Consider the following 26,363-nt stretch of genomic DNA (forward strand, 5'->3'; position numbering starts at 1 on the left):
TTTCTAAAATGCTTAGTGTTTCAATCCATAGAGGACAACCTTACATTGAATACTTGTATTAACCAATTAATTTATGGCTTTCTTTTAGATTAGTGTGGGAGGGGGGAAAGGTATTCCTTTTGGATTATGTCTTGGGGTTGAACATTTGAATTCATAGTTTTTAAATGTACTATAAAAACCTACATCTATCAAAATTTGGCTTTAATTTCCATAATACATTTATAAAAACAGGTAGATACTTGAAACTATTTTCAAGATAACCAATACTAGGTGAAAGGGTTTTCCCTCTCTCATACTTGTTTTGCCTGGCCTGCCTTGAAGTGTAGGAAATACAATGGAGTCAAGACCAAATACTACACGATTAACCAGTGTAACAAAGTTAAAAGATTAGCAAAGTCTGTATACAGGAATAATGCTTCATTTCCTGTTACTTTTCAGAGAGGTATTATGTTTAATAATTGAAGAGGTTGGCTAATACAAATTAAAACATTTCTACAATGAAAACTTAGAAAAAAAATAATTCAACAACTAAAGAGGGTGATAAACAAATAAATCCTAAGAGCAAATAGACAGCCAGCCTCTCCACTGGGTAACAAAGCAGAATTGTTGTGCCCAATGTAATCCACAGTGTTTGAGGAAATTTAAAGGAAAATAATACAACTTATTTGTTCATAAAATACAATTCCTCTTGTACATTTAAAATCTAATAAAACAAGACACACCAATAACATTTGCCATTCTCTCAGACAAGTCCAGCAAAATGTATACAGTAAGGTTCTTTGAAGAGCTGGTGAGGTGCAACCAGTCAAACTCTAAAAGCGCAGTCAAGTTAGTCCAAACTATGCTTCAAATGTACAATTTCTGCAACGATGAGCAGACAAGAATATTTGGCAATGTACACTGAATAAAGTTGACTAGTGTCTACAGTATAACATGAGCTACAAAACATCAGACATTTAGAAGTAGTTCACCACACACTTCCATTCTGCAATAAACCCACACAAGAGTTGTTTCTGAACACATCCTTTGCTCTGGTTTCCACCATACACTTTAGTATGAGCAGTTAGATGAAAACTTTATTTCTCCCAATAAGCCAAGCTGACATAAATGAGGATGACAGTAATGGGGTGTTTGCATAGGTCAATCTGGTTTAACCACCCCCACATCCACCAGATCTCAGCGCTGCCCGGTGTAGGTGCGAAACCAGGACGTGACGGAGGCAGCTGCAGAGGAGATCATGCCCCCTGCATTGCCAACTGGCTGGGATGCCTGCATGCCGCTCTGTGATAGATCCATAGGCTGGGAGGGGATGTCACAGAAGCGAGGGCTTGGAACCGTCTCCCAGTCTGTGCCCAAGTCTGTTTCTTCATCCGTCACTGCCTCCTCTCCGCTCTCCTCCGCCGGGCCAGCCGCCTCTGGTTCCACAAACTCCATAGAGTCTTCCAAAGCAGCACTCACCTCAAACGGCCCGGTTCTATACAGTGAACAACAGTGGAAACGTTTTCTAAACATTAGTTTCCATCATATGCCACTGACCAAAGGTTGGGGGGTCTCCTATGCTCACCAAAGGCGCATTTATTGAATAAAAAAAATACAGTAATAACAGTAACATTCTGAAATGTTATTACAATTTAAAACAACTTTTCTACTTGAATACATTGAATACATAAAATGTCATTTTCATTCAGATGGTATTTTTAATGGTAAAAACAGATGTGCTGCTTAATATTTTTGTCAAAACGTTTTATTTTTTTCAGTATTCTTACATGATTAAAACATTCAAAAGAAGAATTGAGATGTGATTATAATTCCGTACAGTCACTTTTGATCAATTGAATGTTTTTTTTTTTTTGCATTTCTTTCTTATATATATATATATATCATACTGATCTCACATTTATTGAAAAGTAATAATTTTTTTTAAATCAATGGCAAATAAAATAAAATTCAGCAGCAAATAACTACGACAAGACTTGGTTTTATCTATTGGAATTTGATTGGATCATGAATAGTGGACTATAACACATCATGGACAATATGATGGAAAATAGTTTTCACAAGGGAACAGGACAATGTAATTTCTCACCTGCCAAGTTTTTTGTTTGCCGTTGACACAAGAAACATGATATTCCTCAAAGTGTGGTGCGGATGGAGCTGTTCACTGTCGACATGCTAAAAATCCAGCATAAACATGAGGTATGATCACAATATGACTCCTCAGATCAGAGTGCTCTCAGTTTTGAGAAGAATTTACCTGTGAGAAGCAGAGGTGCAGGACGTTGGTGTTTAGTTTGTTTACAGCACGGGTGAATCGGTAGCGGGTCAGATTATCACCACAGAACTCACTGTAGAAAAGACGAAACAGAACACATTTATTTTAACATTATAATTAAATATTTTAAAAAGCAAACAAACTTGTTTCATCTAGTTGTCAGGGCAACATTTATCAGTTTCATTTAGTAACTTGATCTACAAAAAGCTAAAAACTTTTTTTAAGTGTCAAAAACACACATTAACTAAAATAAAAATACAAAATACAAAACAGCTGTCACCTGTTGCACAATTTTTTTGGAAGGCTGACATCCAGAATATGAGACAGGATATTGACGAGCTGTGTAGCGTAGCAGAGGGCGGCACTGATGGTGTGCGCCGGGTTGATGTGGTCCAACTCTACACAAGAAAATACATAAGAATTGGTTAAAAAAAAAAAAAATATATATATATATATATATATATATATATATATATATATATATTTTTTTTTTTTTTAAAGCGGAACTGAAGCATTAAAACTGAATGTTTTACATTACACATTTAGTTAACTATAACTGCACTGAAAAATAACAATAGTTGGTTGGTTGGTGTTTTAATGCTATTCCAGCATCCTTGGATGTTTTCATAGCGAGTAACAAGTTGAAAAACAAGACAAAGGTTTTTAAAGTTTGCTTTTAATTTAATGCTTGAAATGTACAGAAAATAACCAGCGTTACTGCTATCTGTACCTGGCCCCTGATTCCCACTCTTCTCCTCCACCCAGCTGTAATAGGCTGAGCAGTCTCCATTACTGGGAAGTGTGACGTGTGGAGCAGTGATACTGATGCTCGTCTCTCCGTTCTGATCGTCCCAGATCCAGCGGCCTGAGCTGTAGGTGATTCGCCTCGCCTCTGCGAGTTCACTGACGGTGCTGGAGGTCAGAGCAAGGTCATTTTCAGCCTCTGCTGGGTCCCTGCAAGGCAGAAACACTCAAGATGATGTATTATGTTTTAGACATAATTTTCAAAAACCAGCCTAACAAGATTAGTTCATGATCATTTATCAATGCCAAGTGAAAGTAAGTAATTACACAATTATCCAGAGTGTCCCTGGAGCAACTGAGTGAAGTGTCACAACCAAAAGGCACGTTCATAAGCAATTATTCAGTAGGATTAGGGTTCACATACCAGGTGAGGAAACAGACATTTCATCCTTCAAAAAAAAATTTAATTCTAATATGGCTACTTTGTGATGAAGAAACATTTCTTATTATTAAATGTTAAAAAATATCCAGAATGCATTGCAACAAGCTCAGTTAAAATATTATTCCGAGGCTAGAGCACTAGCACTATGTGTAGTGTGTTAATGAGCATGATTTTTAATGTTCATTAGAATGTGTTTATGCTTATCTCATCTGTTCTGACCTGCTGCCCTGCTTCTCCTCTTGGATGTTGAAGATGTGAGCGGTGAGCTCCAGGATGTGTTCTCTCCGCACTTCAGCCAGGACCTCCAGCCTCCCCTGCAGCTCTTTAGATCTCTTCTCCAGAAGCTCTCCCAGACGCTGGTTATGACGCTTAATTTTGTCCCTCTTTTCCTGATGTCGGCTGGCCCTGCGCTGCAGTCGCTGTCCTTCATCTTGGGAACGCAGTAACAGCTCCCTGCCTGAGGTGAAGAAAAAGAAACAGCCGTAACAAACAAAAGTGTGCTATTTTTATTTTTTGTCCTTTTACTATTGAAATGACAATTAAAAAAAGAACTCAAGAGTACATTAGTGTGATTAATGAATGTTTACACACTTTTACTCACCACTCTTCACTTCTTCATTGCCGGTGCAGATGGCCTCTTTGAGTTGCTGGATTTTCATCTTGCATGACATGATTTTCCACCTCTGTGTTGAACAAAATGCACAACCATGATTATAAGAACTATCTTAAAAACAGGATAAAATATTTTCACATCATCAAACTCAAGCTCTTAAAACAAAACAAAACACAAAAATACTTACAAGCTGGTCTGCCTGGACCTTCTTGTCCATGGCGCTGATGACTCTGAAACAAAAGGAGAATTCAGACTGGGTGTCATCTGAACATAATGTTGAATTATGCATCACACAATTCTGATATAATACCTCTGTTGAAGATTCTCCTTCTCATTTTTGAGCTTTTGGAGTCTTTCAAGCTTTTCTGAATACCTGATGATAGAGAAGCAATACACAATTGCTATTCATTTATCTATATAGGTCCTTCTCAAAATTAGCATATTGTGATAAAGTTCATCATGTTCCATAATGTAATGATAAAAATTAAACTTTCATATATTTTAGATGCATTGCACACCAACTGAAATATTTCAGGTCTTTTATTGTTTTAATACTGATGATTTTGGCATACAGCTCATGAAAACCCAAAATGCCAGTCTCAAACAATTAGCATATTTCATACGATCAATAAAAGAAAAGTGTTTAATACAAAAAAAAGTGTCAACCTTCTAATAATTATGTTCAGTTATGCACTCAGTACTTGGTCAGGAATCCTTTTGCAGAAATGACTGCTTCAATGCGGCGTGGCATGGAGGGAATCAGCCTGTGGCACTGCTGAGGTGTTATGGAGGCCCAGGATGCTTCGATAGTGGCCTTAAGCTCATCCAGAGTGTTGGGTCTTGCGTCTCTCAACTTTCTCTTCACAATATCCCACAGATTCTCTATGGGGTTCAGGTCAGGAGAGTTGGCAGGCCAATTGAGCACAGTAATACCATGGTCAGTAAAGTGGTTTTGGCACTGTGAGCAGGTGCCAGGTCGTGCTGAAAAACGAAATCTTCATCTCCATAAAGCTTTTCAGCAGATGGAAGCATGAAGTGCTCCAAAATCTCCTGATAGCTGGCTGAATTGACCCTGCCCTTGATAAAACACAGTGGACCAACACCAGCAGCTGACATGGCACCCCAGACCATCACTGACTGTGGGTACTTGACACTGGACTTCAGGTATTTTGGCATTTCCTTCTCCCCAGTCTTCCTCCAGACTCTGGCACCTTGATTTCCGAATGACATGCAAAACTTGTCCAAAAGTCCAGTGCTGCTTCTCTGTAGCCCAGGTCAGGCGCTTCTGCCACTGTTTCTGGTTCAAAAGTGGCTTGACTTGGGGAGTGCGGCACCTGTAGCCCATTTCCTGCACATGCCTGTGCACGGTGGCTCTGAATTTTTCTACTCCAGACTCAGTCCACTGCTTCCGCAGGTCCCCCAAGGTCTGGAATCGGTCCTTCTCCACAATCTTCCTCAGGTTCCGGACACCTCTTCTCGTTGTGCAGCGTTTTTTGCCACACTTTTTCCTTCCCACAGACTTTCCACTGAGGTGCCTTGATACAGCACTCTGGGAACAGCCTATTCGTTCAAAAAAAAAATTCTGTATCTTACCCTCTCGCTTGAGGGTGTAAATGATGGCCTTCTGGACAGCAGTCAGGTCGACAGTCTTACCCATGATTGCGGTTTGGAGTAATGAACCAGGCTGGGAGTTTTTAAAAGCCCCAGGAATCTTTTGCAGGTGTTTAGAGTTAATTAGTTGATTCAGATTATTAGGTTAATAGCTTGATTAGAAAACCTTTTCATGTTATGCTAATTTTTTGAGATAGGAATTTTGGGTTTTCATGAGCTGTATGCCAAAATCATCAGTATTAAAACAATAAACTTGGGAAGTCGTGGCCTGATGGTTAGAGGGTTGGACTCCCAATTGAAGGGTTGTGAGTTCGAGTCTCGGGCCGGACGGAATTGTGGGCGGCGGTAGTGCATGTACAGTTCTCTCTCCACCTTCAATACCACGACTTAGGTGCCCTTGAGCAAGGCATCGAACCCCCAACTGCTCCCCGGGCGCCGCAGCATAAATGGCTGCCCACTGCTCCGGGTGTGTGCTCACAGTGTGTGTGTGTGTTCACTGCTCTGTGTGTGTGCACTTCGGATGGGTTAAATGCAGAGCACAAATTCTGAGTATGGGTCACTCACCATACTTGGCTGAATGTCACTTCACTTCACTTCATAAAAGACCTGAAATATTTCAGTTGGTGTGCAATGAATCTAAAATATATGAAAGTTTAATTTTTATCATTACATTATGGAAAATAATGAACTTTATCACAATATGCTAATATTTTAAGAAGGACCTGTATATATATATATATATATATATATATATATATATATATATATATATACGTATAAAATAGTTAATAAAGATACAGTCTCTCTCTCTCAAACACACACACACATATGAAACTGTCACATTTGGCAACATGACACAGCTAAAGTTAACACATTGGCATAACAAATACTGCCACAGAGTTTCTTCACAAGACTTGGGTAAGCCATGACAACACTTTTAATTAAGGATTTAAACCCTATTTAAATAGCTACATCAATGACATCTGACAGGAGATGGACGAGACAGCGCAAACTGGAATTTCTTTGTTGTCTGATAGTTTGTTTACAAAGTTAGCAGTTAGCATGCTAGGGCCATAAATTAACAAAATGCGATCTACTGTCTTTACAAAACGCTTTTAAACTCCGACAACACTTCAAATCAAAGGGGAACGTGTGCTTAAATAAACTAAATAGATGTGAAACAGCTCGATTGTACTGAAAACTGTTCGCATGCTAGAGTGAGCTGTGTTAGCATGCAGTGTAAATAATTTAAAAAGTAGTTAAAACACAACACCTCTCCGGATTTCTCCCGTCAAAAAACACGAAATCGCCGTTCTGAATGCATCGGGCGCAGGTCAGTCTGCGTCTGGCCGTGTTGCAAAGCGGACATCTCTCCACGGCTACAAAGAGTCCCTCTGCATCATCCAGAGCCTCCACCATGACCGCGGCAGTAGCACTCACGCACGCCGGCTGAAGGTGCTGCTGAGGCGGCTGGGGTCGAACGGCCTCCCGGGTCTCTGATGCAGACTCTGGATGCTCTTCACCAGGCCCCAAAGCCCGGGGTTCGCCTGATAAGGAACAAGCCATGATTATACAGGCTCTATAAATAATAGACGCCTCTTAGAAACGGTCACTATTAGATTAACATGATCTGTAGTTGGAAATATTAAATGTAACCAGTAGTTCTGGTCCTAACGTCTCTATGCTCAGAGTGTAATAAATGTCTGCGCTACGCACTGTGTCTTGTGTTGTTTGTGTTTGTCACGTGTGTGGTGGTGGCGTCTCTTACAACAAATTACCATGGTAACCATACTTGAATCTAAAATATCATATCATTTTGCCATGGGAAAATCAAAATAGTATGAGTCCCATTCGAGAATTTCTGACATTTGATTCCTGGATAAATTTATATTTATACTTCATAAATATAGTATAATTATGAAAACAGTAACAAAAAACGTATGTATAAAGGAAATTAGGCTTAATTTCATTTCACTCATTTCAGTTCTTCAAAAGAGAAGTCTTTGACATTTATTTACCTGCATGAGCAAGTAGCAGTTTAAAATGTACAAAAGGGAAAAAACATAACCTAAGTGGACATGTCTGCATAGGGCAAAGCTGAGTATTTTAACAAAACATTACTTTTCACCATACGCTTTGGAATCCTCTGTTATTTCAGCAAACCTCACCAATGTAGACAACACATAAAGTAAACAAAGACATTAAACAAAGTGCAATAACTAAACTTTTGATTAAATTATTGCATTCAAACCTTTAAGGATCACTCATATATGGATATGAGGCGCATTGTTCTAGACAAATATTCAGATGTAGCTCATATAAGCATAAGTGCAGCATTTCTACTGCTTCCTGAACCCTTTGAAGATGGGGTAAATATTTTCAAAAAGCTTCATAGATCTCTGACTGTTCTTTCACACCTAAAAATCATAATAACATGAAGGGAACAGGTTTTAAAAACAATTTCAATGCATGGCTGCCTAATATTTTTTAAGATTGGACTTGGAATAGTTCCCACACAAACATGGATCTGTTCACTACACAAGCTGTTAATTGATGGACTGGAGTGGTGTGCATTACTTGTGGATTATTGGGATGTTTTTATCAGCCGTTTGGACTCTCATTCTGATGGCACCCATTCACTGCAGAAGATCCATTCGATAAAGAAAAAACTCTTTTATGGCCTGAGGATGAGTACATTTTAGCTAAATGGACTATGTAAAATTAGACTAGTGAAAAAGACTAAACCAACTGTGAGCACGACTTTTCCAGACACAAAAATCAGCAGTACAATACGTGGCTTCACCATACACTCAAAAAAAAAAGTTGTTGAATGAACTTAAAAAAATTTGAGTAAACTTTTCCACGAAATTGAATTACATTTTCCAAACAATATCGAATTAGTTTGAAATTATTTGTTGTAATCTTGTTGTGTAAACTTAAATTATTTTAGTCAAGACAACAAGAAGAAAATTGGTCCATTCTACTAGATAATGTTTAGCCATGCCTAATAGAGAAAGTTGTGTCAGGTTAACTACTCTGAATTTTGTCATGCCTACTATATAAAATAATGCCATGTTAACTACATTAAATTTGGTCATGTCTACTATATCTAACAATGCAATGTCAACTACAAACATTTTTGTACTGCATACTAGAAACAATTTAAATCATTACACTTTTCTAACTTGATTCTACAGTTACTTCCAAATGAAAGTGAAATAATTGTGTTCTATTACATTAAAACCTTTTTACTGTATACCTATAGTCTACTGTGAAGAAAGTCAATATGTTAAAAGTCAATCCATTTAGTAAAAATCTGTATTTAAAACATGAGCACATTTAACCTTGAGTGTCTTCTTGCTTAAAACTGCAAATATGGCAATTAAACATGCTCATTAAGTTACAAAAATGACAATTCAAATAAAACATGAGCATATAAGAATATAACAAAATGTTATTTTATTTTGTTTTCTTAAACATGATATTAAATGTGATTGAGAGACGTAATCACCTCTGCTCATCGTGCAAAAATTCAGATACAACAAAATCACATGAGCATACAAAGAAATAAAACAGCATTCACAAAGGGATCCTCAAACACAGCACACCTAAGTGAAGAGTTTTGTTTTCTGCGCCTGTGCTTTGGCGGACAATTTACACAAGTTCAGCTCGAGAATCATTTTTTGGAGCACCTTAAAAGTGTAGTGGATCTCCTGTGGATGAGTAAGATTTAAAGAGTATATTAGTCCAAGTAGCATGGCTGTAGCCAATGCTACATTACCTAAACCAGAAAGCACCTCCACATCTTCCAGCACAATGCAGGTATCTTCAGGGTCTTCTGTTGCATCAGCAAATTCATGCTTTACATCACAGAATCCCTAAAAGGTCTTCTTTATGTCCGCTTCGGTTCTTGCAGGGTCATCATCCTTTAAAAAAAAAAAAAAAAAAACAGTTATTTTTAATGAACAACTCTACTTCCACAGCACATTCATACATTCACGAGCCATCTAAAAACAATGCTATTGCATTCGGTCACCAGATCACAACCCAACTCAACACCTTTGGCAGACTGTTTTCCACTTTATAATGTAAAATAATACAGTGCCTTTGTCAATATCACAACAATGAATAACTATGCTTCCTTAAAATCTCTAACTATCACTCAGTGACTGTTTGAAATTTTTAATTAATTTAAATGACATTAACAAATTACATTTATAAAATACCAGATATTCTCAAGAGCCATTGATACTTCGGTAACACTTTAGAATGATGTCCATTAGTTAATGTTAGTTAATTCATTAAGTAACATGAACAAACAATGAACAATACATTACTGTTCCTCCATTGATTTAAAACATAAGAACTTGAAATTTATTGCCAACAGTTATGATTTTTTGTTGTTGTTGTCTTGCAGCCATACGAAGCAAAAGTCATTTTATCATATTTTGTATTTTGAACCCGTGAAGCCTGGACTTAAACTGCTGTTTTCATCAGGCCAGAGGAGAACTGGCACCCAGATTAAGTAAACTTTCTCCCAAAGTTTATTTTTCATTTCTGTCACTAATTAAAGGGATAGTTCACTTTCAAATTAAATTTAGGTATGTTTTAGCTTACCTCAAGGGCATCCAAGATGTAGGTGTTTTTTGTTTCCGTAGTAGTTTACATTTTGATATTTTTAGGTCAAACTGTTCTTGTCTGTGACTAATATAATGGAGGTCTATGGTCACCACCTCAAAGAGCATGCACAGAGAAGTCCGAATTAAACAATTCCCACCGTAAGTACACATTGATGACCTAAGACACGAAACAAACGGTTTATGTAAGAAAATGAACCGTTTATTTTGGTTTTATCTCCTGTACACAACCACGTCCAACTGATCTGAGTGCACGAGTGCTTCCTGACGTGACGTGCGCACGCGCTCTGGCTTAGTCTGCGCAAGCGCGGAAAGCGCCAGAAGCGATCTCTCGCGCGTGTACATCACTCATTGTTTACTGTTTACCACACAATACACCACCAATCTGCATTGTCTGAAATATAATGCAGTAACTGTAATTATTAATTTGTTTATAATGCACCCTATAATCGTTGCAATTATAATAAACAACACATTACTCACTATTGACAGTGTGCCATTGGGTCCCTCTGGCATTGGACGTCGCCTCCAGTTTATACGTGGCAAACTAAACACAATGTGCAAAACGCTGCGGCTCAACAGCGGAGAAAACTCAGGATCTTCAGTCAGGCAGGTGTGATGCGATACAGTCAATGTCCTCGTCGTCTTGTAGTTGTTCCATTCGTGACAACATACGCTCTCCACTTCTGTCGGCATCTCACAACACTTGCTACTAAAACACCACCAAATTTTAAGAGATCTCTGTCTCTCTGAGGCTTGAAGACGTGCTGCCGCAGCGGATGCTTCCATGATCGCTCCTGAGTACTTCACTGTAAACCCTAATGTTGCCTTGACTTAAAAAATCAAGTAATGTTGACTAAACATTACTTAAAATTTTGCATTTTGGTCCTGTCACTTAAAAATATGAGTTAATTTAACTAATTTACCTTCAAAATGCATAAACTTAAGATTGCAAGTGTTGTGAGCTCAAAATCATGAGTAATCCTTTCGAAAAACTCAACGTCACTCTGTTCTTCCTTTAATGTGATTGGCCATTGGAGAAATTCTGCCAAGCAACAAGAGAACAAAAGCACTGATTGGTGGGTTACAAAATTCGTCCTTTTGGTCTGTTTGGTTGCTGAACTACAATTCAAGAGGAAGTTTTTCTTTGTGTACTATGTTCGGTGACTAAAATTATGTAGATATAAAGTTGTTTTGCATGATTTCTTCTGGTGAAATATGTTAATTTAAATCCTTGTGGTACGTGATTTTGAGATGATTATTGAAATTACAACTTAAGTATTTGATGAAGTGGCCCAATCGTTTTCCTTTGAGCGAAAGAACATGGCAGCTAAAGTTACTGCTTAACTCGTTAGATCGAAAACCCTAATAAGTTGAATGAACTAAATTGATTGAGTAAACTCATTGCCTCAATTTAATTGAGTAATGGAGTCCCCCAAAACTTACATATTTAAGTTTATTTAACTTGACGGTTTTGTAGATTGTACTTAAATCACTCAGTTCACCAAACTTGATGCTAATTTAATGTACTTAAACAATTATGTTCACTTAACTTGGTACTAATTTCAAGTGTACTTATACATTTAAGTTAACTCAACATGTAAATTTAACTGAAAATTATGTTCTTATTTTTGACAGCAGACTGAAGTAAAACAAATAACAGCATATTTACACTTTGACCTTTTGACAAACTGTCACAATATTTATGAAAATACAGTAAACCCTATACTGCACTGTAAAAAAAAAAAAAAAAAAAGTATTTTTATGTCTTTGCAGACATTGAAAAGACATCCACTGAGGAGAGAATGTTTTTATGACGTCTTTTTTTAATGTTTTTTATGTCTTCTGTACATCCGATATAGATGTTCACATATCCTCCTTACAAGGTTCTGTGACTTTATTTCTGTCAGACATCTAGAGAAGCTCTTATTGAGAATTAATAGAGGTTTAAATGTGCATACTTGATTCATTTGAAGTCACCATTGTGGTGGAAAATGTTTGGTTTAGTTGGGATCTTGGTCCAGATACTTCTTATGTTCGCTTGTCTCTTGCTGCTATAACAGTATATTTTAAAATGCTGTTTTTGTGGCGAAGAAAGACAAAGTTTAAAAGAGCTCAGGTGTTATCAGCTCTTTGTTGGTGTAAGCTTGTCTTTTGCTGCTGTAACTTGTGTGTTGTAAAACACTGTTACTGTGGCAAAGAGAGTTGAGATCTAACATACACATATCTTGCTTGTAATGGTGACTTATTATAGTAAAATAAAATATTTTGCTGCAACTATGGATATACTTTTATGGATATAAACTTTGTAGATAAAACAATGTACTTACTTTTAGAAAACCGATCATGTCGTCACAAACAGACATCAAGATTTTGGATATGCATCACATCAATGGTGACAATCAGAACAGAAAAAGGCTGGAAAATAAGGATGAGTTTGTGCTATGGAGCTCTTTTGTTTGTCACCATTATTGTGGTGCATATGCTACATCTAGAAGTCTGTGTGTGTGAAAACTTGATTGATTCTTTTACTCAAGTTATTTCAAACGCATTCATTTCGTCCATCTTTAAAATAAGTATTTTACTCCTGGTGCCTGTTAAAAATATCAAACAAAACTTATTTTATGATCTCAAATACGTATTATGTGATGACTCTCTCATCAACAAAAAACATCAAATAACACCTGAGCTCATTTAAATTTGTCTTTTTTCACCACAAAAACAGCGTTTTAAAATACAACAATAGAGCAAGAGACAAATTAACACAAGAAGTAACTGGACCAAGATCCCAACTAAACCAAACACTTTCCACCACAATGGTGACTTCAAATGAATCAAGTATCAACATTTAAACCTTTGAGGGATTTAGGTAGTCTACAAAACCGTCAAGTTAAATAAACTTAAATATGTAAGTTTTGGGAGACTCCATTACTCAATTAAATTGAGGCAACAAGTTTACTCAAATTTAGTTCAGTCAACTTATTAGGGTTTTCAGTGTTTATCTGTGTATTCTGGTTTAAATATGGCTGTGACAAATTCAACGTTGTCTGTTGATGTATTGAAATCATCTTCCATTGCAATTTCCTGTACGTATAAATATGTTTAAATCTTCACAGTGTAAGGTAACACTTCAGAAATCTCTGTGTAAACCATAGACAGTAAGTGTAAACAATGAGTGTGCTTTCCGCGCTTGCGCAGACTAAGCCAGAGCGTGCACACGTCACACAACAGGAAGTACTCGCGCCCTCACATCAGTTGGACGTGGTTGTGTACAAAAGGTAAAAACGATATAAATACTGTTTGGTTTCTTACACAAACCGCTCGTTTCGTGTCTTAGGTCATCAATGTGTACTTACGGTGGGGAATTGTTTAATTTTGACTTCTCTGTGCATGCTCTTTGAGGTGGTGAAAATAGACCTCCATTATATTAGTCACAGACAAGAACAGTTTGACCTAAAAATATCAAAATGGGAAATACTGCGGAAACAAAGACACCTACATCTTGGAAGTCCTTGAGGTAAGCTAAAACATACCAAAATTTAATTTGAAAGTGAACCATCCCTTTAAGTTTTGGTTCCTTGCCACTGCCACCTTTGGCGAATGGGGATGCTTGACTGATTGCATAGACACTATTGGAAGAGAGTTGAACTGGATGATGACATCACTGAATAATCAATGAACTGACTTTTTCTTAAAAAACAAAACAAAAACTGTCTGTTTGTTATTGTACTCTTGCATTACCGACAAACTATTTTCCTGTTTAATTATGCTGCTTTGACAATGTGTATTGTGAAAAGTGCTATATAAATAAAGGTGAATCGAATTGACTATTAAGAACTGTGCTTATCAAACAGGATGGTAACACGTAAACCTAAACCAGTGGCTGTGTGGAGTACAAAGGTTTAAAGAGAAGTTAGCATCAGTCATTTAATTCATATCTGAGCTTTACAATTTACTCAATATTTTAAAATTAAAAAATGTACATTAACTCTTTACCCATCAGCAGTTTTGATGGGGAATGTCTTTTGATATTTAAACATACAAACGTGTATATATATTTATATTATATATTATATATATATATATATATATATATATATATATATATATATATATATATATATATATATATATATATATATATATTATATATAAGAAAGTGTCTCTGCTTTTAAATTGAAAAAATTTTAGGCACAGTTCATGTCACGTCTTTTGCAAGGTCAAGTTTGTTATTACTTGTGATAACTGTTTGTAACGAAAAAGAACTCACCAAATACTCCATCATATTCATCTTCATTCAGGTAGATGCATAGCCCCTTGAGAATGCACTCTTGCTTGGTCTCCATGGTGGCATTATAAGAAAACAGACAAAACATTTTTTCAAGTTTCTGATATTCATACATGACACCCTCCAATACACATCTCTGAGCCATTATGAATTACAGAGCACTATATCAATAGCTTGTATTAAAAAGCAATTTATAAAAAAACTGAAAAAAATAAAAATACTACCTGAGACATTGGCAGCATCACATCTTGAATCTTTTTTCTAAACACTCCACCCTTTTTGGTAAACACTTTTAGCAGATCATCAGAGAACAGATCCAGTTTGGACATGAATTTTGGAGTGTAAAGGAAGGGTTGTGATCCGATGAAATTCATTTATCTGAAGACATAAGTTACAGAGGTCTTGTTTATGGGCAATTCAGCAAAGACAAAAAAGGTTAAAATGCTACAAAGAAAACAAAATATTTAGTACAGGGTCAGGGTGACAACTTATTTATGACAGAAATCATTTTCGATTATTCCTCTTGATATAATAATCGCAAGTAACAGAATAACATTAACTTACACATACAAGCGCTTGGAGAAACAAAACGTTATTAGCTGACTACACAGACATAATGTCGGTCCATGACCATAATCTAGCTAGCAGAAGAAATGCAAAAACTCCACTTACAATTACTGAAGCAGCGAAATGTAATACTTACGTCGCTAAAACACTATTTGTTGTTTAAGACGAGAGACTTCGTGAACGCAGTGAATTCAGTCACGAGCACGTGAATTTAACAAGCGTGACTAATCTAAAGCCTTGGATTGGCTGCTGTGCGCTTTGATTGGCATCTCAATCGTTTTAACAATGACGAGCAATAAATTAAATATAGATGAGGAAGACCTAAAATATACATTTGAAACTTTGTCACCCTAACAACAGCTGAATGCAGAGTAAGAATTTAAAATCCTAGGGGACAATTTGGCAATTTCTAATTATCAGTCGTGTCTTATGGCCCTGGTTTTATACATTAATTCATGGTACTGAAGGGTGTTCTGTTCTCTCTTGTTCCGCGATTCTTCATTTTAACGTTATTTGATACTTTTAGGAAAAAAAGAAAGTCTGCACCACGTGCTGAATCCAGAAACCTAACATCAGCTACAAATGACACACTTAAGAGCTATATTCATACAGTGCTTATAGAAAAATAACTTTCTGGTATGCAACAAGATATTAAGAAAGCATATTTTAATTAGTTTGTTAATTAAATAAAATTAGATGGACGGTGATAGACAAGAAAAAAAGGCCACTTACCCAACTCACATGTTAGCTGCTGAGCAATCCATCTGCATCCGTTTCCGTTGATGACGTGCATCCGGTTAAGATGAACAAAAAATATTCTTGTTGACTCAATTTAAAAAAATGTTGTAAACCTAATTTTTTGAAAATTACATTGTTTCTGTTAAATATAATTAAGTTGACACCATTTTTACAAAGAGTTATGTTGTATGTGCTCATGTTAATTAATTAAATTGAACAAAGAGCAAAAATCATTTTTTTGAGTGTACGATATATCAACTCAGGAAACAACTCTGGCTCATAGCTAGAGGGGTAAAATGGTTAAAGACAGATGTTACGAGGTCACTCATGTTGTGGGCCAGTAATCATCAAAGTCATTTATGACAGACAGATGCCTGTCCAGACCTGCTGAAACTGCTGGTGAGTGAGGACCAGGCCTTCTAAGCATATAGGAAAGCAGACACAACAGTCACAACTTCCAACTGGATTTTGAAGTCAAGAAATCTGGCATGCAAGCTAAGTTTCTGTACTGTTTTCTGCTAAGATTAACAAAGGAAAAGGCAAATATAGGGTAAAAGACACATGTGAGACTATTTCTGAGCTAAGTTGATCTTTTTTACAGTTGTGTTACTGTAATGTGTTATGGTTAGAGTTCTGAATATATATTTTGTGTACCTCTTGGCTCCAGTGCAGACCATTTTTCCAGAGATGAATATCAGGGCAGTAGTTCTTGGTTCAGGGATCTTCATTATAACTGCAGCAAAACACTATGCATAGGCAAAGTTTGGAGTTATGCTACTGAAAAGACTGAAAAATGGACATGAAACAGTTCACCCCAAAATGTTTATTTTGTCATTTACTTTACTCATCCTTATGTCAATGACATACAGAGTAAACAATGACAATTTACAAGAACTATTCCTTTAAAAAAAAATGCTATTTAAATGTACGTATATATGATTTAACAATTGTTGTATATATAAACTAGTAAGAAAGCACCTCTGGGTTGTATTCATCATTTCGAGCTTGAAGTGGAATGAATTAGAGATCCAAAAGGCAAGCAAGTTTCACTGTTGACACAATATTCCTGTGTATAACCAAAAACAGGTTTGGACATATAGACTTACACAGATGCATTACTCACAAACAACTAGGATGCAATGTCTGGTGGTTCAAAAGTAGTCACTGTATACTTAAAGAAGTGCAAAGGATTCTATTCAAAGGTAACTAACTTACTGTAAACATTTTGTTTAGCTAAATCATGGAGTCATGCATTTTACAATCTTTTAAACATTTAAAAATAAATGTTTGTAGTGATGTAATAAAAGGACAGTTTTTGGTTCTCAAAGCTTGACCCTTTAGGCCCAGATCAGATGAACCCTTAGATGGAAAAAAAAATGTCATAAATGCATTAAGTCTTCAATTCAATCAACTGAATTTTAACACATAATATGTTGTTAGGTTATAATCAAATTATAGAATGCCGATAATAACCAGACAGACATAAAGATATAGGCCTATAGATAATGCACATGCAATAGTTATAGTATTTTAAGGTAAATTATTTATCATTAAATGTTTATCATTATATATCATTAAACTTAAAACATAAATAGGTGAATCTCGGTAAATAATAGCATGGGTCATATCTTAACCTCAAAATTAAATATATATATATATTTCAAGAAAAGTGTATTGTTACAAAAACAGTGATACTATGTTTTTTTTTGTTTGATTGTTTTTAGGCATGCCCAAAATATAAGCATATCAGTGACATCAGTCTTCTCTTCCTCAGAGCTTTATCTCAGGCCATGTCCACACGTATACGGGTATTTTTGTTTTTAGTTTTTCCTTCTTCCGTTTTTTTTTTTTAAATCTACGTCCATATGAAAACGCAAAAGCACGCGAAGACGCACGCTATGATGCACTGTCAAGAGCATTCCATACCAACAGGTGGCGATATAATCTCAACCGCAGAGACGTGTTGGCCGATGAGAAGCCTGAAAAAGTTTCAAGTTTGACCCTATGGTTTGACCAAGGATGCATCAGATTATCACAATCAGTGCTCCAGAGAAGGAACAAATTGTCACTTTGTTTTTGACAACTAAAAATATTATTTAAATTTAACCCTCAACAGATATTTATATTTTCAGATATAAATGAAGTATAAATCTTATACTGTATATGATGTAATCTAATTTTAAAAGTGTGAATTCCAGACACGGAAAAGTGGAATGAAACGGAAATTAATAAAACCGTAAAACGCCATGGTTATTTTAACAATTATAAATATTTCTAGTTGTATATGGATTGACCTTTTATAGCCTACCGTATGGCAAGGAGCAGTTTTCTATCCAGCTATTTTATTTGTCTAGCTTAGCTTGAACACTGAATGTTTTTTTAACAAGAACATGGCCACAGGACTGTCTATTGACATTGTGTTTTATTTCTTTCTTGTAGAGCTCTACCAGCCAGCGACAAACAGACAGAAGATGGCATCTTTAAAATAGCAGATGAGGAAGATTCAACCAAAGTGGAATTATAAAATGTATAAACATTATAAATATTTATTAAAAAGTAATTTTATATTGTTATAATAATTTCAGAATAATGTGTGGAAAAACTGTATAACATCTTGCATGTTTTGCAGGTCCCGTGGATCCCTCTAGACTCCTACATGCTGGCTAAACCTCTCTGCACTGTGAAAGCTGGAGAGATCTTGTACCTGCCCTCCTCGTGGTCCCACCACTGCTCTTTTTTTTTTTTTTTTTTTTGTCTTGGCAGTGAATTTCTGGTATGACATGGAATATGATATGAAGTACAATTACTTCCTTGACAAATGCTGTTGAGATGTGCATGCACATTTTTAGTGATCTAGAATAAATATTGCAATAAACAATACAGTTTAACATGTAATAAATACAGTTTTATTTGTTTGACTTCTCTGAGAAAGAGATTTTAGGTGACGGATTGTATAAAGAGAATATAGAAACACTTGACTTCGGTTTGGAGCAAAAGGTAAGACAAAGTCACAAGTTTCTGAAAGAAAGTACTGGTCCATATGTAATGCCAAAAAACATCTTGATCCATTGACCATAGTTTACATGAAAGCAGAGCTGGTCACCACTGAGAGATGATGCTAAAAGCAGTAAGTCTGCATGATTGTTCACGAGGAGCAGGTCAAGCATACAACCATGCATTCTAGTTCAGGAAGCGAGCCTTTCTTCATGCATGTGCAGTGTATTCATGCTGATTCTCACACAGTACTTTTGTTACTGATGCAGTCTTACTGTACGGTTTTCATTTCTGCTACATCACTGAAGCCCACTAGCTAGCTAAATAAACTCTGTTTGGGCTTACATTAATTATCATTTTTATCTCATGCATTTTCAGTCTTGGCTATGAGATGACAAATAAGAGCTTTTGCTGCATACTAAAATGGGTGTAAATAAATCTATTTCACTACAAGACTGCAAGTGCAATTTGCCATTGGTGAAAAGGGGTACCAATTGTTGTTGCACATTTTGCATCTTTCATCATTAATACATTTGTAAGAACAGTTTGACAGAATGTGACAAGAAGTGGAACCTCATCAAGTCAATAAATGTAATTTGTGCATCCTAGACCATAGGTAAGTTGCATCTTAACTAGTTGCAGTGTTGATTTAAGCTGGGTGTACACTGTGCAATATTTTTTAAATGTCAGATCTTACAATATGACACCAGTGAGATGCTGGATAAAAGGTCATGGTGACTGTGACATCAACCGTATTGTATGGCTATATGATATAAATCTTTGGTCGCCACTGATGGCATTTACTAGGTGTTTAGATTGTCAATCGTGTCATGTTCTAATATTTTTATTCACAAAAACCATGTCATGTTAAGCAATCAAAGAGTGTTAATTTGGCCTGTCAACAAAAAACAATCTTTTGACATCCCAAAATCATACAGTGTGCACCTGGCTTTAGCTTGGATTTGTATCAGAAGAGCTGGACGCTATAAAATATTTGCAGGTCCATCTATATAAGAAGTTACAGTACACTGAAAATAATATGCCATCATTGAATCAAGCTTAATGACAAAAAAGTGTCTTACTGTACATTATCAATATTAATACAGAAAAGAAGAGTTGTTTCAGGCAGAGGTCAGAGAGGCAACACCTTAAACTAGTTAGCAAGGGATTTTGGGAATGACTGGATTACAGTGGTGTTTAGCTCTTGGGAAAATAACAGTATATCACATAACAATAAAAACATAACTTTAAGAAGACATAATTGGAAAACACTCCAAAATAAAGTTTTTCTGAAAAAAAAAATGCATTTCAGGATAAAGGAGTTTTTAAAACTAAAGTTCTGTAAAATCTGTAAACTGTTCTCATAATTTGTGCACAAAAGTTCAACAAACTTTATCTACTTGGCTATTGCAACTTCATCAGTATCACCAGAATGAGCAATTCAGTTCAGTGTTTTATGGCAGTTTTGTTTCTGTCACCATATGTAACCTAGAATTGATCAATTAGAGGTGGACAACATCCAAATATCACAGATCATGAATTACAAATGCCATATTCATTCCTTCAAGCAAATTGCTGGTCGAGATTAAGGCACCCATATCCATGAGACAGTTACTATTCATGTACAAAAAAGTCCTGCAAATAAAACAATACAAAATCTTCCAAAATCCCCCAATTGTTTTTCTCTGGCACCCAACTGACTCTGCTGGCCATCAGGACATTGATATTATACAACAAACACAGTTGAAGAACCTCTGTGCGACTCATTGACCTATCACAGAATAAATATGCCCCCACTGTCCTAATTCAACTTGAGAGTTTCAGCAATAACACAAAATACAGTATAAAAACCATTCCATAATAAAAGGTAAAAGTGAGACAAATCTGCCTTGCTGACGTCCAGGGACATTGGTCCCTTTGTAAGAGATCTTCGAGAATATTTGTAAATATTAAACAAGTTCATATAAATGACGCTAGCTGGAGATTCTTCTCAAAAACAGTTTGTTTTTACACATGACAGAATATTGTATCCATATAAAATAGCTTTTTCGTCTTTTAAGACAATAACCAATGAATCGATTTTGTTGTACCATGCAGTCAACAAAACACATGTAACCAATTACTCTCCCTGATGCCATTTGGGTCATTTGGGCGAAACTTTTTGGATACGTTTTAGTAGCAGGGCACAGAATATTGCAAAGAGGTGTGAAAAGTCAGGGGTGTGTTGCTGCCATAGTAGCATGCTAAACAGGGAGGTAGGATAGTGGCATTTATCTTTATTAAAAGCTCCTTGCTATCTAAAACAGTCTGCTGTGCAGTCTCATGGCTAGGTAACCTGTTGCAGCCACAGCTCACATAGAAATCAGATTTTGTTGTTCATCCTCTTTTCCACTGCACTGAGCAGCAGTTTGGAGTACAGCTCTAATAGGGCAAGTGTCCTATCATCACCTAATGTTGCATCACTGTTGGCTAATGTGTGCACAGTGTAAGTGCTGGGAGATCTTGAAGGAGTGCATGGTGGCAGGCAGTTCAGCTCATCTCTCATCCCCTCTAATGCTTCGGCCAGCACACCCGCCATTTCCTGCTGCTCCTCACTGGAGTCAGTGGAGTTGTTTAGCTACAAGAAAGCACACACATATGCAAAGTTCAATTCAAGTCGCCTGCACAAAACAGTTTAGGCAGATGTGTGGGCTGAAGCGCAGCCTGCTCTACAATTAAATGTGTATGTGGCCAAATGATAACCTACCATTTTGTAGAGGTGGGAGGCTCTTTTAAAACTGCTCTGCAATTCATTGGCAACCAGCCTACAAGAATCCACACTGAGAGATGTGTCTGCGGAGGAGAAATCAAACCCTGTTAGAGTCAAAACAAAAACATATAAATGGGACTGAGCTTACAGTGAAAAGTAAATCTGAGAACTATAAAGCAGGGGAAATTATTTAGTGCAGTGGCACTTAGCACAAAATATCTAAAAATACACCATTCGTTGTTCCTGGAACAACATTCCAGTTGACTTACAACAACCCTAACCCTAATATTAAAACCAAAGGGAAATTATTAATCCTAAGAATACTGCTGGAGGACAGTATCCTAAAGACCCAAGGTTAACGATTGGTTGGTATGAATGTTGTTCCAGTTCCAAATTCTGCTCTTGAAGGGCACCTTTCCACACTAGAAACCTTCAGGCAGGTGTGATGGAGCTAAACCATGCAGGAGAGCGAGCCTCTAAAAGACTGGACATCCTTGCTTTAACCCAATCCTACCCTAGAAATGATCAGTTAATATCATGTTGTTCCTGGCTAGAAATCTAAAATCAGAGGACAATAATTGGTTGGTAAGAATGTTCCAACTAAGGATGTTGATCCAAAAAGCTTCTACTAGTGTAAATAATGTTAATGCTTTGAGAATCATCCATTTATTTGGATTAATAGAGAATGTTTTAGTGAGAAAATAGATATGTCAAATAAATGGCCCCTTAATTGGTTGAGTACCACTGGATTAGAAGATGGATGTTACAGCAAGTGTTAGTAAGAGCATGCCTCACCCTGCAGGTGGTAATAGTTAATGGGTGGAGAGGGTGAAGAAGAGATGAAAGATGTGATGGTGGAGGTGGAGGATGAGATAGGCCAGGAAACTTTGCTAAAGAAGTGTTTAGACAGCCCAAACCATTGCAGAACAGGAGATGCAACGAGGTAAGACTGATGTCCTAGCAAACCTGAGTCTTGAGATCCTGAGGAAGACTGAAGCACACTTAGGCTGCACTGGCTCATGGGAGGGCACTCAGCCTTGGAAGTATCCTCTTTTCTTGGCTCTGTATGCGAGTGGAGTTCACCTTCTGTTAAATTCTTGGTTTGGCTTGGAACAAGAACCATACTAAGCTCAAACTGGTCTGGGGTTTCAGATGTGTTCAAACAAACAGCTGTGACCGGTTGTACAATGCTGTTAAGCAGGTGAACCGCTCCAGGATTTGAAGAGGGAGTTGTTGGAGTTCTACTTGAGGGCTCCTTTACCTTTTGTGAAAGTTTGGGTATCTTGCTGCATGGTGAGAAGGAAGATAACAAAGGTTTATCTGGAAGAGGATTGGGAATATCTATATGGAGCAGTGGTCGAGCACTGCCAGTCAGTTTGACCTGGAGCCCTCTAGAGGAAGAGTTTCCAGTTGAGCCAGCACTCAATGTGGGTGTGACTGCTGCATAGGTGCCTGGAAATAAGGATGCCGATGTATTAGGGGATGACACCTGGGCAACAGGACTAGTGGGCTTGCTTTGGGAGGCCCTCTGAGGGTTGGAAGTGTTAGAACTTGAGCCCCTGTGAAAGTCTGAAGATCCTGTGTCTTCTAGTTTTAACACATTCAAGTTGTCACCCATGGAAACAGAGCGAGTCATCTTGGCCATGGAGCTAGTGGTAGGACTCATATAGGAATGGGATCTGGACTTGGTAGGTGTGGTGATGTCCCTTGACAGGGTAGATGTAGGGCTGGTGAGCGGGATGGTGGGAAGGGAACACCATGGTCTTTGCATCTCTGAGTGGTCTGGGGTCTGGGGCTGTGGGTGGACTTCCTTAGAAGGACGACTGGATGTCTGGACCATGTCAGCTGATTAGGGACGGAAGAGGTATGGAACAGATGATTAATGTGAGAAAAGAAGACAGGCCCCGTGGAGCAAATAATGCATAACATAATGTGTAATACTCCATAAACCTATATTCAGCAGCACAAGTTTATGGATGATTTACCTTCTGAGGAGATGTTGTGGATAGACTGAGCTTTCCTCATGCCTGGAGAACTGTTGTGACTTGCGGCAGCTTTAGCGACAGGGCTGATCAGTCTGCGTGAATCCATGACGGTTGTGCTTTTCTTCTGAATTAAACGCTGACCTGTTGTCCTCTCAGTGTCGTGGGATTCCTGCTGTTTGTCTGGACTCTTATTCTCCATGAGGGGCTGCACCTCTGAGATAAGTGGCTGTACAGCTTCACTGGTGGTTTTAATGTCACTGCTTTTGTTTGTGGGGAATGGGATTGCAGTTCTGGTAAAGAAAGGGCATAACATGGTTGTTTTCTCCTTAGAAGTCTAAATGTCACTGGGAATAGAAGTCACGGTTAGAAGGGATTTGGTCAAAGAGCGACTGCTTCTTACCTTCTAGGGGAGTTCTGATTGAAGAACTTTGATGACATGCTGTCAGAGATATTTGGAGTTACTTCGGGACTCCAAAGACTCTTGAGAAAGGACTCCTGGTCTGGGGTCTGAGGTACAGGAGTCTGAACCTCATTCTTCCTCATGCTGTTCTCCTCTTCCTCATCAAGATCTTCCATATCCAGTTCTGATGAGTTTTCATCTACACTCAGTGGCTCGGTTGTCTCAGAGTCTTCAGCAAACACAGAATATCAACTCCTTTATCTCATCAAGTACCCATTGCAATTAGTTAAATGATTGTGGGAGTCTCTTCAGTGTGAGTTTGTTTAGTTTTTAATACCTTCTCCAGGGTGTTCAGGGCTGGAGAGGTGACTGCTGGAATATTCCGTAAAGCAGGCGCTGTCTGGACTCTGCTTCTCAGGAAAAGAGTTCCCTTTAGCACATCTTACTCCATGTGACAACTTTTTCACTTGATACTCACTATGCACAAACAAAGAAAAGAGAACAGACAGGTATTTGAAGATCATCTCGGAAATTATGCTTTAGATCATTTTATGAATTCTAACTGCACAATTATAGGTATGCTCCACCCCCAAAAAATAAAATTTCTGTCATTATTTATTAACCCTCATGTTGTTCCAAACCCTGAATTATCAAAAACTTTCAGATGAAATCAGAAATGCCAGAAACAATCAGTGTATACTGAATATTTACACAAACAGTATAAATAAAATTATGCTAGTGAGATTTGTTTTACTACGGAGCCCAGCACAGGATACGAAGGAAAAAATATAAGGCTAAAGCGTGTGCATGATTTACTAATTCATTCCCTCAACAATTTATTTATTTTTTCTTGCATGTCATGTGCGGGGCTCCGTATTTTACTGACCTGCCAGCAAGACTGATTTGGTCTTCTTCACATCCCTGAGGATATAGCACCTCCATCTCTGGGGTTTGAGGGGACAGTGGGATGGAAAGAGGGCATGTTTGTCCTCGTGCTTCACTCTTTTCAGGTACCTACAGAGAAAATGTAGAAGTAAAATAGAGACAAAACAGACAAACAGGTTCATGAGTACCCAAAAAACGGAACTGATTTCAAGAGGTCTCAATCTCATCATTCTCGGTAAATCAGTTTCTGTATTATATCTAAGACCAGTTGTAGACCCTGTGGTATTATTTTAATGAGTTTCCATTTTGTTGCATGCAGGTTTATTATTGTTGCATCATACATTTCAAATTTCATCTAAAAAATTTACTATGTTTTGTCGATTTAAGCTGTAAAATGAAGCAGATTTATGCTGGTATAGTGAAAAGTCTAGCTCCATGAGACTATATCTGATCAGATTAGTTTTTAAAGTTAGAAGTGTACGTACAGTTTGTCTTATTTTCATATTAAGCTTACCCATGCAGCAATAGTCTGCAGACTGATGGTGCTTCCTAGTTCTTGGTTCTTATGTGGTGGAAGGTCTTTATGAACATCTTGGGTTTTGCCGGGGAAGAAAGGCATGGCGAAAGACTCCAGCTGCCTCAGGTCAAGCATGGACTTTACCTTCAGATCAATACTACCCAGTCTCCTGGAACAACGCTGTCTTAGCCGTGAACCCTCATGTTCACAACTGTTCCATTGCTGATAAGAGACAGGATGTTAAAAAGAACCAACAAAATGAAAGCTAAAATCATGCAAACTTCCTTACCTTCTTAATACGTGAATTGAGTGTATTGCGTTTTTCTTCAGCTGAACCTTGCAACAGAAACAATCAATAATATGAGAAGCTTACAAAACAAAACAAAAAAAAAAAACATTTGGAAGAAGTCTCACCCAATAAAGTCACATGCCGTAACCCAACCTAACCCAAAAAAGTTGGATATAGTGTGTATATATAACCAGCCAAACCAGTTTAGTAAGACTTCTGGAGAATGTCGGATGCATTACCTGTCTCCTCGCCACCACTGCTGCCCGAAGACATGTGAGGGAACATCTCATCTTCCTCCAAGTCTTTGTCACTGTCTGACAACATGGTGCCAATAACAGGGTCACTGTGGATTTTTTTCCTTGTGCTGATACAAACCAGAAAACATTATGAAATCACCATTTCATGTTGTGTAATTTCAAAAGCAACAAATGATAAGTTAGCTTTATACCTAGGTGTGTGTTGTTTATTTGTTGGGTTCTTCTGAACAGGTCTGCTGTTCTGTTTCAGTTCTGAGAGCCGTTGTATCATTTTGTTGGTCAACTCAGAACAGAGCCGCCACACAAAGATACAGCTTGAACACACAACAGCAGCCAAATTTAACATGTAATATGATGAACTGAGTCAAATAATGG

General features: G+C 37.3%; 2 protein-coding genes, 2 long non-coding RNA genes and 1 pseudogene across 9 annotated transcripts in view; 1 reads left to right on the plus strand and 4 right to left on the minus strand.

Moving 5' to 3' along the window:
* Window positions 1-420: 420 nt before the first annotated feature.
* On the minus strand, window positions 421-7,421 carry LOC128031769 (beclin 1-associated autophagy-related key regulator). Its single transcript, XM_052620165.1, has 10 exons — window positions 6,956-7,421; window positions 4,382-4,444; window positions 4,259-4,301; window positions 4,060-4,141; window positions 3,678-3,915; window positions 3,003-3,226; window positions 2,553-2,670; window positions 2,255-2,345; window positions 2,087-2,172; window positions 421-1,474 (listed from the first exon to the last, which is right to left on the minus strand). Exons 1-10 carry the CDS (start codon window positions 7,246-7,248, stop codon window positions 1,177-1,179), a joined length of 1,536 nt encoding a protein of 511 aa, XP_052476125.1. The 5' UTR covers window positions 7,249-7,421; the 3' UTR covers window positions 421-1,176.
* LOC128031772 (uncharacterized) lies at window positions 6,504-18,800 on the plus strand. Its single transcript, XR_008188170.1, has 3 exons — window positions 6,504-6,600; window positions 18,352-18,439; window positions 18,542-18,800. It is a non-coding gene; the product is annotated as an uncharacterized LOC128031772 (long non-coding RNA).
* Window positions 8,022-17,108, minus strand: LOC128031770 (TATA box-binding protein-like 2; annotated as a pseudogene).
* LOC128031771 (uncharacterized) lies at window positions 9,119-15,977 on the minus strand. 2 transcript variants are annotated; one of them, XR_008188168.1, is made up of 4 exons: window positions 15,907-15,977; window positions 14,832-14,985; window positions 14,590-14,659; window positions 9,119-9,608 (listed from the first exon to the last, which is right to left on the minus strand). It is a non-coding gene; the product is annotated as an uncharacterized LOC128031771 (long non-coding RNA). The 2 variants fall into 2 exon arrangements; XR_008188169.1 differs by having other exon boundaries at window positions 15,916-15,953.
* A 934-nt stretch (window positions 18,801-19,734) lies between the features above and the next one.
* LOC128031766 (mitogen-activated protein kinase-binding protein 1-like) overlaps window positions 19,735-26,363 on the minus strand; it is a 39,649-nt gene continuing 33,020 nt past the window's right edge. For 4 of the 5 annotated variants that reach the window (XM_052620160.1, XM_052620158.1, XM_052620159.1 and 1 more), the window contains 11 exons: window positions 26,180-26,302; window positions 25,971-26,095; window positions 25,732-25,778; window positions 25,440-25,664; window positions 24,927-25,054; window positions 24,378-24,517; window positions 24,041-24,269; window positions 23,641-23,930; window positions 22,622-23,500; window positions 21,653-21,738; window positions 19,735-21,523 (listed from right to left, as the gene is read on the minus strand). In XM_052620160.1, the coding sequence (XP_052476120.1) occupies window positions 21,269-21,523; window positions 21,653-21,738; window positions 22,622-23,500; window positions 23,641-23,930; window positions 24,041-24,269; window positions 24,378-24,517; window positions 24,927-25,054; window positions 25,440-25,664; window positions 25,732-25,778; window positions 25,971-26,095; window positions 26,180-26,302 (2,527 nt within the window). In that variant the 3' untranslated portion in view covers window positions 19,735-21,268. The remainder of the gene's footprint in view (window positions 21,524-21,652; window positions 21,739-22,621; window positions 23,501-23,640; window positions 23,931-24,040; window positions 24,270-24,377; window positions 24,518-24,926; window positions 25,055-25,439; window positions 25,665-25,731; window positions 25,779-25,970; window positions 26,096-26,179; window positions 26,303-26,363) is intronic. The other variant, XM_052620161.1, reaches the window with a different exon arrangement.

Source organism: Carassius gibelio, chromosome A17 (genome assembly GCF_023724105.1).
Source record: "Carassius gibelio isolate Cgi1373 ecotype wild population from Czech Republic chromosome A17, carGib1.2-hapl.c, whole genome shotgun sequence".
Classification (NCBI taxonomy): domain Eukaryota; kingdom Metazoa; phylum Chordata; class Actinopteri; order Cypriniformes; family Cyprinidae; genus Carassius; species Carassius gibelio.